This window comes from Cherax quadricarinatus, chromosome 96, assembly GCF_038502225.1.
Source record: "Cherax quadricarinatus isolate ZL_2023a chromosome 96, ASM3850222v1, whole genome shotgun sequence".
NCBI lineage: Eukaryota > Metazoa > Arthropoda > Malacostraca > Decapoda > Parastacidae > Cherax > Cherax quadricarinatus.
In genome coordinates, this window is record NC_091387.1 from 9748474 (window position 1) to 9761311 (window position 12838).

General features: G+C 42.7%; 1 protein-coding gene across 6 annotated transcripts in view; it reads right to left on the bottom strand.

The window, feature by feature from the left end:
• lds (transcription termination factor lodestar) overlaps positions 1–12838 on the bottom strand; it is a 251928-nt gene that overhangs the window by 99259 nt on the left and 139831 nt on the right. For all 6 annotated transcript variants that reach the window (XM_070105078.1, XM_070105080.1, XM_070105081.1 and 3 more), the window contains exon 15: positions 7331–7555. In XM_070105078.1, the coding sequence (XP_069961179.1) occupies positions 7331–7555 (225 nt within the window). The remainder of the gene's footprint in view (positions 1–7330; positions 7556–12838) is intronic.

Here is a 12838-nt window from a genome sequence, read left to right on the forward strand (position 1 = left end):
TATTCCACTGTAAATAGGCCATGATTGGCAATGATAAAGATACCTGAAATCCGCAGGTAAGGGTTCCTACGGACTAGAGGGGTTAGAAAAGTCCACATGCGGAGGCAGTGGAAAACGTTCAAGCAGTGAAGGAACGGTGCGCTGTGAAGAAAGGAGTTGCGCAGATGGAGTAGAGGAGAGAGAAGGAGCGGAGCGTGGATCAGTGTCCATTGATGGTTTGGTCTCTGCAATATATTGAGAGATTGCTTCAAGTGTTTCAGAATTCAGAGACGTCGTATGGGAGACAATATTGGAAATGGTAGGGGGAGGATGAGTAAAGATTGGAACTGTAATGGACTGTACCAAGGTAGGGGGGGACGGAAGGGTGGAGGGAACTGGAGAAGCGTGGAAGGGGACAGAAGAGGCAGAAACCTGGGAGGTGGCAGAAGAGGAAGAAACTTGGGTGGGAACAGGGGAGGAAGGTACAGTACGAGGAGGAGGGTGAACCTCTACACTTGTAACAGAGCCAGTGAGAGGGGGAGAACCAAGTACAGAGACAGAGAAGGGAAAATGAGGAGGTGGAAGATGGGTAGGAGGTGTTAACGGACCTTTTTTTGACTTGTGAGAAGTAGAGGGACAATTGGGAGGTGTCATACGAGATCTCGTCGCTACTGAGGCTTGTGAGAGAGAACACGAAGAAGCAAGATCAGACTGAGACGTTGAAGTAGGGACGTCTGAGCCGAGGACAGCAAAAGAATTAGCTACAGGAGTGACTATGGGAGAGGTAACCACAGAGGTGGGTGCAGAAGATGGGATACCAGAAGTAGGGGACGTTTTCAAACACGGGAATAAGAAACACGAGGTAGTCTCCCTTGGAGGCGGAGATGAGAAACTGCCATGGCATAAGGGAGACCTTCTGCCTCTTTGAGGTAACGGATTTCCCGCTCTTTTAAGTAAACTTGACAATGGCGAGAGTACGAAGGGTGAGCCTCATGACAAGGCAAGAGGGAGGTCGATTGCTAGACATATTAGAATGGTCATCGGCACCACAGACTGGGCATTCGGCGATAGATCTGCAATATTTCGCTGGATGGCCAAATCGCCAGCAATTTCTACACTGTTGCGGTGTAGGGATCACCTTTCGAACTTGTAACCCATGTCCTGCTACATAAATTGAGGATGGGAGTTCACGGCTGTCAAAAGTTAAACGAGCCACATTGCTAGGGTATCGTCTCCGCCCGCGGGCAGGAAGAACGTAAGTGTCTACCTTGAGGATTGGGAGATCTTGGAGTTCCAGCTGTTCAAGAATGTCAGTGCCACATGTCTGGAAATTTTGTTGAACTATGCTATGGGGCAGAATGATGTTACCACTACAAGAATTGAGAGAATGATGCTTTTCAATAGTTACAGGAACAGTATTGATATGGGAAACACGAGAAAGCTCATGAGCCTGGGTAGCATTCTGTACGGTGACGATGCGCGTACCGCTCTTAAGAGCATGAAAAGAAATATCTTTACCAACATGGCGTAGGAGTGCCTTGCCAATACTGTGGTCAGAAAGATAGGCAGTAGAGGAAGTCGGTCGTAAAGTGAAGAATTTAGTCCATTGTGCAGTCTGAAACTGAGCGTGGAAAGGTAGTGAAGGACGTGTCGATCTTTTCTGAGAAGAACGAGAAGGTGGAGAAGTATCATCAGCAGGTAATTGTCATTGTCGTTTAGGCGTGGGACCAGAGTTGGTCCGACGTGGAACGGGCCGGCGATTCGAAAATTGCCGCACCGTAGAGGGAGAGGCCGGAAGCATATTCAGAGGAGAGCAAAGGTCAGATAAATCGAAGGAGTCAGTCGAGGCCTCAGTAACTGAAGCGGGTGAAGAAACAGCACCGGCAAGAGGTACAGAGGCATGAGGAGTGTCCGAAGAGTGGTCAGAACGGGGTGCAGTATCAAGAAGGGGCCCGGGGGTAGCAGGTTCATGGACTAGGGCTGCCATGGTTAGGTTACTTCTTTCTTTTTGTTTTTAAGAAAAAAAAAAGAAAGAAGAAAATAAAAATAAAAAAAAAAGAATAAAAAAAAGGGGGGACTGGGGAGGGATAGTTCCTAGGAGGAATGAAAGGGCCAGAAATCTCCCTCCGCGCCCAAGAGGACCTCAGCACCGCAAGTAGCGCAGATGCAGCATAAAACCCGTGCCATACCCTATCCATCATGCCAGTAAACCAGCAATCCGGGATAGCAACCTCACATCTGCCGAGCTACCTCGGTGGACAAAAGAGAGGGCGGCCGGAAATCCGCCACAAAGCATACCTCCTTTGGCCACCACCCCCGGAATCCGAAAGGTGGCTTCCAGAGATACACCCGTCGCCCGAGAGACACCCAAAGCCACCCTCGGGGATATCGGAGAGGGATCAGGACATCCCCAGGCAATCCAGATTCCACGGCAAACTACGCCACCGCCAAGAACCTCAACGGAATGGGATGGACCCCGGTACCCTTTCCCCTACCTAGGAACTAGCATGCCTGTGGAAAAAAGAAAAAAGAAAAAAGAAAAAAGAAAAAAGAAAAAAAAAAAAAAAAAAAAGACCAAAAAGGAAGGGCAAAAGGGAGGGGTGGGGAGGAGGAGGAGGAAAGGAAAAAGGGGAGGATGGGGAGGCTGGGATAGGGAATGGGGGATTGGGGGGTAATTACGTTCGGTCTGAGGAAGTAGACCAACAGGTCTAATTCCTCAGACCAAGAGCCTCTTCACCACGCCAAGGAGCCCCCCTTGAAGAGCTCTGTTCTTTCAAGAAATTCAGAAGCACTCACACCAAGCCTCAGATGCAACAAAACAGATGAAGCACTATAATTTACATCTGAAAGTGACAGTACGATTATCAAGATCATACATTCTTCAGTCTCCATGGGGAAGTAGAGAAGAATCCTTCTCTCGTGAATCATCCATGTCCTAAGAGGCGACTAAAGTGCCGGGAGTAAGGGACTAGTAACCCCTTCTCAGGGCACCCTGCGTTCCTTTTCTGGTCATCTTCCTCTGCAAGATTTCCTGTTTTAGAGGACAAGAAATATGTAGGAGGAGCAACTGGAAAGATTATTAGGTATTTTGTGGATTCTACCTTGCCCATCTTGCACTTTGTGGATGCCACTTGACCCAGTAAATAACAGAATTCAAGTTGGTCTCATTAATGAGTAGGGGAATCACTGGAGGAGAAATCCATGAAAGCTGGAAGGAAGGATTTTATTAAAATATGTTTAGTGTGACATCTAAACCATCTTATCTGTGCACCTCTGGCAAGACAGTGATAGTGTGAATGATGGTGAAAGTTTCTTATTTTCTGGGTCACCTGCCTTGGTGGGAGATGGCCATAGTGTTAAAACGTAGGTTAGTAAGTACTGACAGACAAAAACAAGTTTAAAATTAACAAACGAGCAATGAACATAAACAATTAATGTGATGATACAGGATCTTTGAAGGGTATCCCAGCAGAGTAATGAAACAGGAGAGATCAAGTGGGAACCTAAATCAGAAGAGGAATCAAGTTGCTGTGAAAACGATGCCTTTTTATTGATAGAGTGGAGCAAAACAACCAGTTTTAGAAAAAGGATTATTGGCAGAAATGTCGATCTCTATAATTAAGGAATAAGAACATCCACAGAAAATTTTTTTTTAAGTCAAGAGAGGTTTTTGAATCCTCGGGTAAATGAGATAATGCAAGTACAGATTAAGATACAAGACCTAGAATCTTCTCTGAAGATGTGAGGTGGTTATGCATGAGAGAAGAACATGTCACTAGCAACTTTGACATGCACATATGTGTACTTAGAAAATGCACAAATATAATTTTAACAGTGATGGAGTGAAAGATGATGAAAGTGTTTCTTCCTTTTCGGGTTGCCTTGCCTCGGTGGAAAATGACCGAGGTGTTAAAAAAAATTGCACATGCAAATGAGCACACCTGGGTGATAAAAATTAAGCAATTTCAGTACCCCCTCAAAAAAGGGGCAGATCTAATGAATGCTCTAAAAAACTACTGAAGTTCTGAAGGTTTTATACCAGAATTATTACAAAAACATCGGTAATATTAATTCACTCTAATAGTGCAAAGGACCTTTTAAATTTACTGCAGATTCACCTTAACATATTGAATAAATGTACCCACTTACACATGCTCTCTGTGCCTCACAAGATGACTGCTACTGTCTCCGATGACATGACATCAAGTCACGCTAAAAACAGTTCTGGGGAAGTTTTGAAAAGGTGGTTAACGCTCTCGCTTCACACGGTGAGGGCCTGGGTTCGATTCCCAGCCAGAGTAGAAACATTGGACGTGTTTCTTTCCACCTGTTGTCTATGTTCCCCATCAGTAAAATGGGTACCTGGGTGTTAGTCGACTGGTGTGGGTCGCATCCTGGGACACTGACCTAAGGAGGCCTGGTCACAGACCGGGCCGCGGGGGCGCTGACCCCCGGAACTCTCTCCAGGTAAACTCCAGGTAGTGTGTGTTAATGAAAGAAGGGAAAGCACTGGAGAAAGCAAAGGAGAATCGCATTCATTCAACTTTTCATGTGAAGATGGTAAAAATAAATCAAACACAAAGTAGCAATCATATATTATGTTATTTAAGAAAAGAAAGTTTAATTTCCCCAATAGCATCGCTTCAGTTTGGTGTCTTTATTGATGAGTTGTTTCACCTGGTCTGCTGGCTTCATCAGTTAAAATACAGATGAGACAGCAGAAGTCACGGAGCTGGACACAGGGACTGACTACCTCGTACCTATTTTTCCACAACTACTTCTGTCTTTTCTCTATTTCAAGTAAAGAAGCGTGTTGAGACTGTAATATTTTTGTTTACTACACCGGCTGTCTCCCACTAAGGCGAAGTGACCCAAAAAAAAAGAAGAAACATGCATTATTACTCACTCCATTACTGTTTTACCAGAGGAGCACCGATACCACAGTTCAAAACTGCAAATATCCCCACCTCGCCCTCAGATTGCACCCCCCAAGGGAGGTTCCTCAATGCTGGCGAGGGGCTTTTGATCTCGGAAACTGGATCTGTGCTCCAATTCCCTGAATTAAGCTTGAATGCCTTCCATCTTTTCCCCAAAGACACTATATAATCTCTATGGGTTTAGCACTCCCCCATGATGATGATAATAAAAATAATAATACAGTGGACCCCCGGTTAACGATATTTTTTCACTCCAGAAGTATGTTCAGGTGCCAGTACTGACCGAATTTGTTCCCATAAGAAATATTGTGAAGTAGATTAGTCCATTTCAGACCCCCAAACATACACGTACAAACGCACTTACATAAATACACTTACATAATTGGTCGCATTCGGAGGTAATCGTTATGCGGGGGTCCACTGTAATGATGATAACTGTTCAGAGTGCAGGTACTGTGCATCCCACCTCCAGGACTCGATATATGGATCTCATCAATAAAGACGGCAAAGTGATGCACGTCTTTCTCATCTACTTATCTGTTTTGCGTACCTACTTGAATAAATTTTATTTCAGCCAGCTGGCCGAGTAGTTAACACACTGGTCTGCGAGTTTCAGCACCCACTTACCATGGGTTCAAACCTCGCCTTTCTGTGATACCATTATATTAATGATAGCATGTCTTCCATGGGCGATTAAGGTGAAATAACCCACCACATTTCTTCCTCCGTAAGTCATGCGTGTTGTAAGAGGTGACTCAAATGTTCGGAGCAAGGGGCTAGTAACCCCTTCCTTGCATCCTATGTGGGATACATCCAGTTTATTGAGAGAGAGAGGGGGGAGAGAGAGAGAGAGAGAGAGAGAGAGAGAGAGAGAGAGAGAGAGAGAGAGAGAGAGAGAGAGAGAGAGAGAGAGAGAGAGAGGCGAGAGAGAGAGAGAGAGAGAGAGAGAGAGAGAGAGAGAGGGAGAGAGAGAGAGAGGGAGAGAGAGAGAGAGAGAGGGAGAGAGAGAGAGAGAGGAGAGAGAGAGAGAGGAGAGAGAGAGAGAGAGGGAGAGAGAGAGAGAGAGGAGAAAGAGAGAGGAGAGAGAGAGAGAGAGAGAGAGAGAGAGAGAGAAAGAGAGAGAGAATCCATCACATATTACAGTATAAATCCACCTTCCAATCCCATAAGCTTGTACTGAATTAGATTCAGATTTTGCCACCGAAGTGGCTGATTTATTGAGTACCCCATATCCAGCCTGTGGACGATAGCGCAAGAGCATATGGATACACGAAAGGCCCAAGAACTAGGCCCCAAAAGGGGTTAACAGGAGTACATTTCGATTTATATCTATAGTTCACTTACCCGTTGTAAGCAAATTTAGGAAATTTGCTTAGTATACCTGGTATCTTATTTTCATTAATAAGATATCTTGACATGTCACATAGGTTATTATACTGTCTGTCTCTGTATTCCTCAATAAGAGGCCAATTAAGCACATAGTGTTCAAGAGAGTGACCATATGCCTGATCACATAATTTACATTTAGTTTGATCATCATCTGTGTGTCTCCCAAACTGCCAGAAGTACTTGTAACCAAGTCTAAGCCTGGCCACTACATAAGTCAGTGTTCACACTGCAAGTTGATCCATAAACGTTCACGTTATCAGTGTGTTATAGATCTATTCAGGCTTATAATTGCATTCTTATAACTTTCATTTTCATTATTTTTCTCCTGTTATTCCTAATGCTAGACATAGATATACCAAAGTTATATTCTACATTCTCCTTCAGGGTACTCTTCTTGGCTAATATATCAACTTTATCATGAAGGAGTAATCCAATGTGTGATGGGATCCATAGCAATTGTACCTTAATTCCTTTTTCCTGGATTTTTGAATACTTATCTACACCTGGCTTCTCCAATGAGCATGCTGTTCAGTCATTATATGAGTCAAGAGCCTTCAATGATGACATAGAATCAGTAATGGTAAGTTAGCTTTAGCACCATTAGGATTGCAAGCAATTCAGTTTGGAGTGTAGACGCCCAGTTGTTAATTCTTGTGCCTGACAACAAATTTATTATTGTTCTTAACTAGGGAGGTGGCAACAAGAGCAGTTGTACTAAACTGAATGTTCATTGTTGTCTTCATAATTATTAAACTAAAACAGGCCTCTAGCCTTAGGCAAAGTTGAATTTATATAAGATAAACTGCCATCTCCCAGGACACCACCCACAATAGTGTACTAACACATTGGTACATATTTACAGACAAGTGAACAGGGATGAAAGGTTTAACATGTCCACATCACCCCAGGATTGAACCATGAGTCCTTTGGATGTGAGCAGAAGGTGTTACCACTGAGCTACAAGTCACATTTTGATAAGCCAATTACAGCAACATTTAGGTAAATCAAACTTCACACAAACTTACGGTATAGTCATCAAATGGAGAGGCTCTGAGGTAACGCACTAGGGAGTACAAGTCCATCTCTCGATTCTGAACTGGAGTTCCTGTCATGGCCCACCTTCGACCACCTCTAAGTAGACATACTGCCTGCGATGTCTTGCTCTTGTGGTTACGAACAACGTGTGCCTCATCCAAGACAATCCGAGTCCAGCCAATTTGGAAGAGGCGACCTTGATTTTTAGCCTTGATCTGAAAAATATATATAAAAATAATAAACACTGTACTGAAAGAATAAAAAAGCATAATACTGTGACTGGAACAATACAAAGTTAACCCTCACATGGGAGAATGAAACTCGATTACGTTTTGGACTGAAACACTGTCACAAGTTTCCTTCCCATTTCCAGGACTCGCTTCTGGCTAACTGGTTTCCCTGAATCCCTTCACAAAATATTACCTTTCTCACGCTCCAACAGCACGTCAAGTCCCAGAAACCATTCTTCTCCATTTATTCCTAACAAAAACACACACACACACCTGCTGCATGTCCAGGCCCCTTGCACACAGCCTTTTTTTAGCCTGTCCTTTCATCCTTTCCTAGATGACCCTTACCCCTCCTCCCCTCCACTACAGATTTATATACCCTCCAAGTCATCCTGTTTTTGACGACGTTTCGGTCAGACTTGGACCATTGACAGTCACACTAACCAGAAGTGGAGCAGGATGGCTATATATAGGCAGGAAGAGGTGGTGGTAGTAGTAGTAGTAGTACAAGAATGGTATATAATACCGACAAGATGAAATTAAGACATGCGCAATACCCGGGTTATTTGTGTATCGTTCCAGTCACGGTATTGTGCCTTTTTTTGTTATTCATCCTGTTTTGCTCCATCCTCTCTAAATGACCAAACCACCTCAACAACTCCTCCTTAACCCACTGAATAATACTTTTAGTAATTCCACACCTCTTCCTAATTTCTACACTATGAATTCTCTGCATAATGTTTCCACTACACACACACTGCCCTTAGACATGACATCTCCACTGCCTCCAGCCTCCTCCTCAATGCAACATTCACAACCCATGTTTCACACCCATTTAAGTGTGTTAGTACCACTATACTCTCATACATTCCCTTTTTTGCCTTCATGGATAATGTTTTTTATTATCACACTGGCCGATTCCCACCAAGGCAGGGTGGCCCGAAAAAGAAAAACTTTCACCATCATTCACTCCATCACTGTCGTGCCAGAAGGGTGCTTTACACTACAGTTTTTAAACTGCAACATTAACACCCCTCCTTCAGAGTGCAGGCACTGTACTTCCCATCTCCAGGACTCAAGTCCGGCCTGCCGGTTTCCCTGAACCCCTTCATAAATGTTACTTTGCTCACACTCCAACAGCACGTCAAGTATTAAAAACCATTTGTCTCCATTCACTCCTATCAAACACGCTCACGCATGCCTGCTGGAAGTCCAAGCCCCTCGCACACAAAACCTCTTTTACCCCCTCCCTCCAACCTTTCCTAGGCCGACCCCTACCCCGCCTTCCTTCCACTACAGACTGATACACTCTTGAAGTCACTCTTTTTCGCTCCATTCTCTCTACATGTCCGAACCACCTCAACAACCCTTCCTCAGCCCTCTGGACAACAGTTTTGGTAATCCCGCACCTCCTCCTAACTTCCAAACTGCGAATTCTCTGCATTATATTCACACCACACATTGCCCTCAGACATGACATCTCCACTGCCTCCAGCCTTCTCCTCGCTGCAACATTCATCACCCATGCTTCACACCCATATAAGAGCGTTGGTAAAACTATACTCTCATACATTCCCCTCTTTGCCTCCAAGGACAAAGTTCTTTGTCTCCACAGACTCCTAAGTGCACCACTCACCCTTTTCCCCTCATCAATTCTATGATTCACCTCATCTTTCATAGACCCATCCGCTGACACGTCCACTCCCAAATATCTGAATACATTCACCTCCTCCATACTCTCTCCCTCCAATCTGATATCCAATCTTTCATCACCTAATCTTTTTGTTATCCTCATAACCTTACTCTTTCCTGTATTCACTTTTAATTTTCTTCTTTTGCACACCCTACCAAATTCATCCACCAATCTTTGCAACTTCTCTTCAGAATCTCCCAAGAGCACAGTGTTATCAGCAAAGAGCAACTGTGACAACTCCCACTTTATGTGTGATTCTTTATCTTTTAACTCCACGCCTCTTGCCAAGACCCTCGCATTTACTTCTCTTACAACCCCATCTATAAATATATTAAACAACCACGGTGACATCACACATCCTTGTCTAAGGCCTACTTTTACTGGGAAATAATTTCGCTCTTTCCTACATACTCTAACTTGAGCCTCACTATCCTCGTAAAAACTCTTCACTGCTTTCAGTAACCTACCTCCTACACCATACACCTGCAACATCTGCCACATTGCCCCCCTATCCACCCTGTCATACGCCTTTTCCAAATCCATAAATGCCACAAAGACCTCTTTAGCCTTATCTAAATACTGTTCACTTATGTGTTTCACTGTAAACACCTGGTCCACACACCCCCTACCTTTCCTAAAGCCTCCTTGTTCATCTGCTATCCTGTTCTCCGTCTTACTCTTAATTCTTTCAATAATAACTCTACCGTACACTTCAACAGACTTATCCCCCTATAATTTTTGCACTCTCTTTTGTCCCCTATGCCTTTTTACAAAGGTACCTTACCCTCTTCCATACATTTATTAAATAATCTGCTTTTAACATTTCTATCTTTATCCCATCAATCCCGGCTGCCTTACCCCCTTCCATTTTACCTACTGCCTCACGAACTTCCCCCACACTCACAACTGGCTCTTCCTCACTCCTACAAGATGTTATTCCTCCTTGCCCTATACACGAAATCACAGCTTCCCTATCTTCATCAACATTTAACAATTCCTCAAAATATTCCTTCCATCTTCCCAATACCTCTAACTCTCCATTTAATAACTCTCCTCTCCTATTTTTAACTGACAAATCCATTTGTTCTCTAGGCTTTCTTAACTTGTTAATCTCACTCCAAAACTTTTTCTTATTTTCAACAAAATTTGTTGATAACATCTCACCCACTCTCTCATTTGCTCTCTTTTTACATTGCTTCACCACTCTCTTAACTTCTCTCTTTTTCTCCATATACTCTTCCCTCCTTGCATCACTTCTACTTTGTAAAAACTTCTCATATGCTAACTTTTTCTCCCTTACTACTCTCTTTACATCATCATTCCACCAATCGCTCCTCTTCCCTCCAGCACCCACTTTCCTGTAACCACAAACTTCTGCTGAACACTCTAACACTACATTTTTAAACCTACCCCATACCTCTTCGACCCCATTGCCTATGCTCTCATTAGCCCATCTATCCTCCAATAGCTGTTTATATCTTACCCTAACTGCCTCCTCTTTTAGTTTATAAACCTTCACCTCTCTCTTCCCTGATGCTTCTATTCTCCTTGTATCCCATCTACCTTTTACTCTCAGTGTAGCTACAACTAGAAAGTGATCTGATATATCTGTGGCCCCTCTATAAACATGTACATCCTGAAGTCTACTCAACAGTCTTTTATCTACCAATACATAATCCAACAAACTACTGTCATTTCGCCCTACATCATATCGTGTATACTTATTTATCCTCTTTTTCTTAAAATATGTATTACCTATAACTAAACCCCTTTCTATACAAAGTTCAATCAAAGGGCTCCCATTATCATTTACACCTGGCACCCCAAACTTACCTACCACACCCTCTCTAAAAGTTTCTCCTACTTTAGCATTCAAGTCCCCTACCACAATTACTCTCTCACTTGGTTCAAAGGCTCCTATACATTCACTTAACATCTCCCAAAATCTCTCTCTCTCCTCTGCATTCCTCTCTTCTCCAGGTGCATACACGCTTATTATGACCCACTTCTCGCATCCAACCTTTACTTTAATCCACATAATTCTTGAATTTACACATTCATATTCTCTTTTCTCCTTCCATAACTGATCATTTAACATTACTGCTACCCCTTCCTTTGCTCTAACTCTCTCAGATACTCCAGATTTAATCCCATTTATTTCCCCCCACTGAAACTCTCCTACCCCCTTCAGCTTTGTTTCGCTTAGGGCCAGGACATCCAACTTCTTTTCATTCATAACATCAGCAATCATCTGTTTCTTGTCATCCGCACTACATCCACGCACATTTAAGCAACCCAGTTTTATAAAGTTTTTCTTCTTCTCTTTTTTAGTAATTGTATACAGGAGAAGGGGTTACTAGCCCATTGCTCCCGGCATTTTAGTCGCCTCATACGACACGCATGGCTTACGGAGGAAAGATTCTTTTCCACTTCCCCATGGACAATAGAAGAAATAAAAAAGAACAAGAGCTATTTAGAAAAAGAAGAAAAACCTAGATGTATGTATATATATATATGCATGTGCGTGTCTGTGAAGTGTGACCAAAGTGTAAGTAGGAGTAGCAAGATATCCCTGTTATCTTAGCGTGTTTATGAGACAGAAAAAGAAACCAGCAATCCTACCATCATGCAAAACAGTTACAGGTTTTTGTTTCACAGTCATCTGGCAGGACGGTAGTACTTCCCTGGGTGGTTGCTGTCTACCAACCCCAGAAGGTTGGCCTAAATTTGAAGCAATATTTCTCATAAGAATTAATGTAAATACAATTAACCCTTTGGGGGTCGCCAGGCCCTCTCAGAGACTGGTTCTCAGGGTCGCCAAAAAAAAAAAAAAAAAAAAAAAAAACTATTTTGCTAGAACTTCATTTTTTGTATCGATTGAGTACAAGAAACCACCCATTTACCGATTTTAACTATCCAATAAAGTGGTCAGAATTTGGCAATTTTGCCTATTTCACACAAATTTCAAAAGATGCCAATTTCCGAATAGGGTCCAGAATAAACAAGAAAGACATTCCTGGCACTAAAATAACATTTCCTCTGTCCGTTAGTCACATCCCCATGTCCCTCTTGTATATCTTTGGCTTTCCACTTTCAATTTTTATTCTTACAAAAAAAATAAGATTTACTGTTATGCAGACTGCTGCATTAGTGTAGAAATGGTATAAATAATATCAGTGCACTTGTGAAAGAATATTAGACTCACCAGTTGACGTGTATTGGACGCTTGGCATGATTTGTTTACTTCTGAACTTTGGTAAAAATCGAACATTTCTGCTACTTTGAGCTCAATTTCAAGGTACTTTTCATTGTAAAACCAGTCAAAATCATCTCAATTTCTGTAATATGTCTTCCATTCTATAAAATGAGACCAAGAAAACTAGAATACAACAATAAATACCATACGAAAATACAGTGCAAAGTCGCTGTTTTAATCCAAAAACACGGTCAAAGTTTTTTTTTTTCTCATTACGCACTGTGCTGCAGGATTTTTTTATACTGCGCACACTGACCACATAAACCCAATCTTTCATATGTAGGCCTACCAGCTTTCTCTCATTAGATTTGAGGGTGCT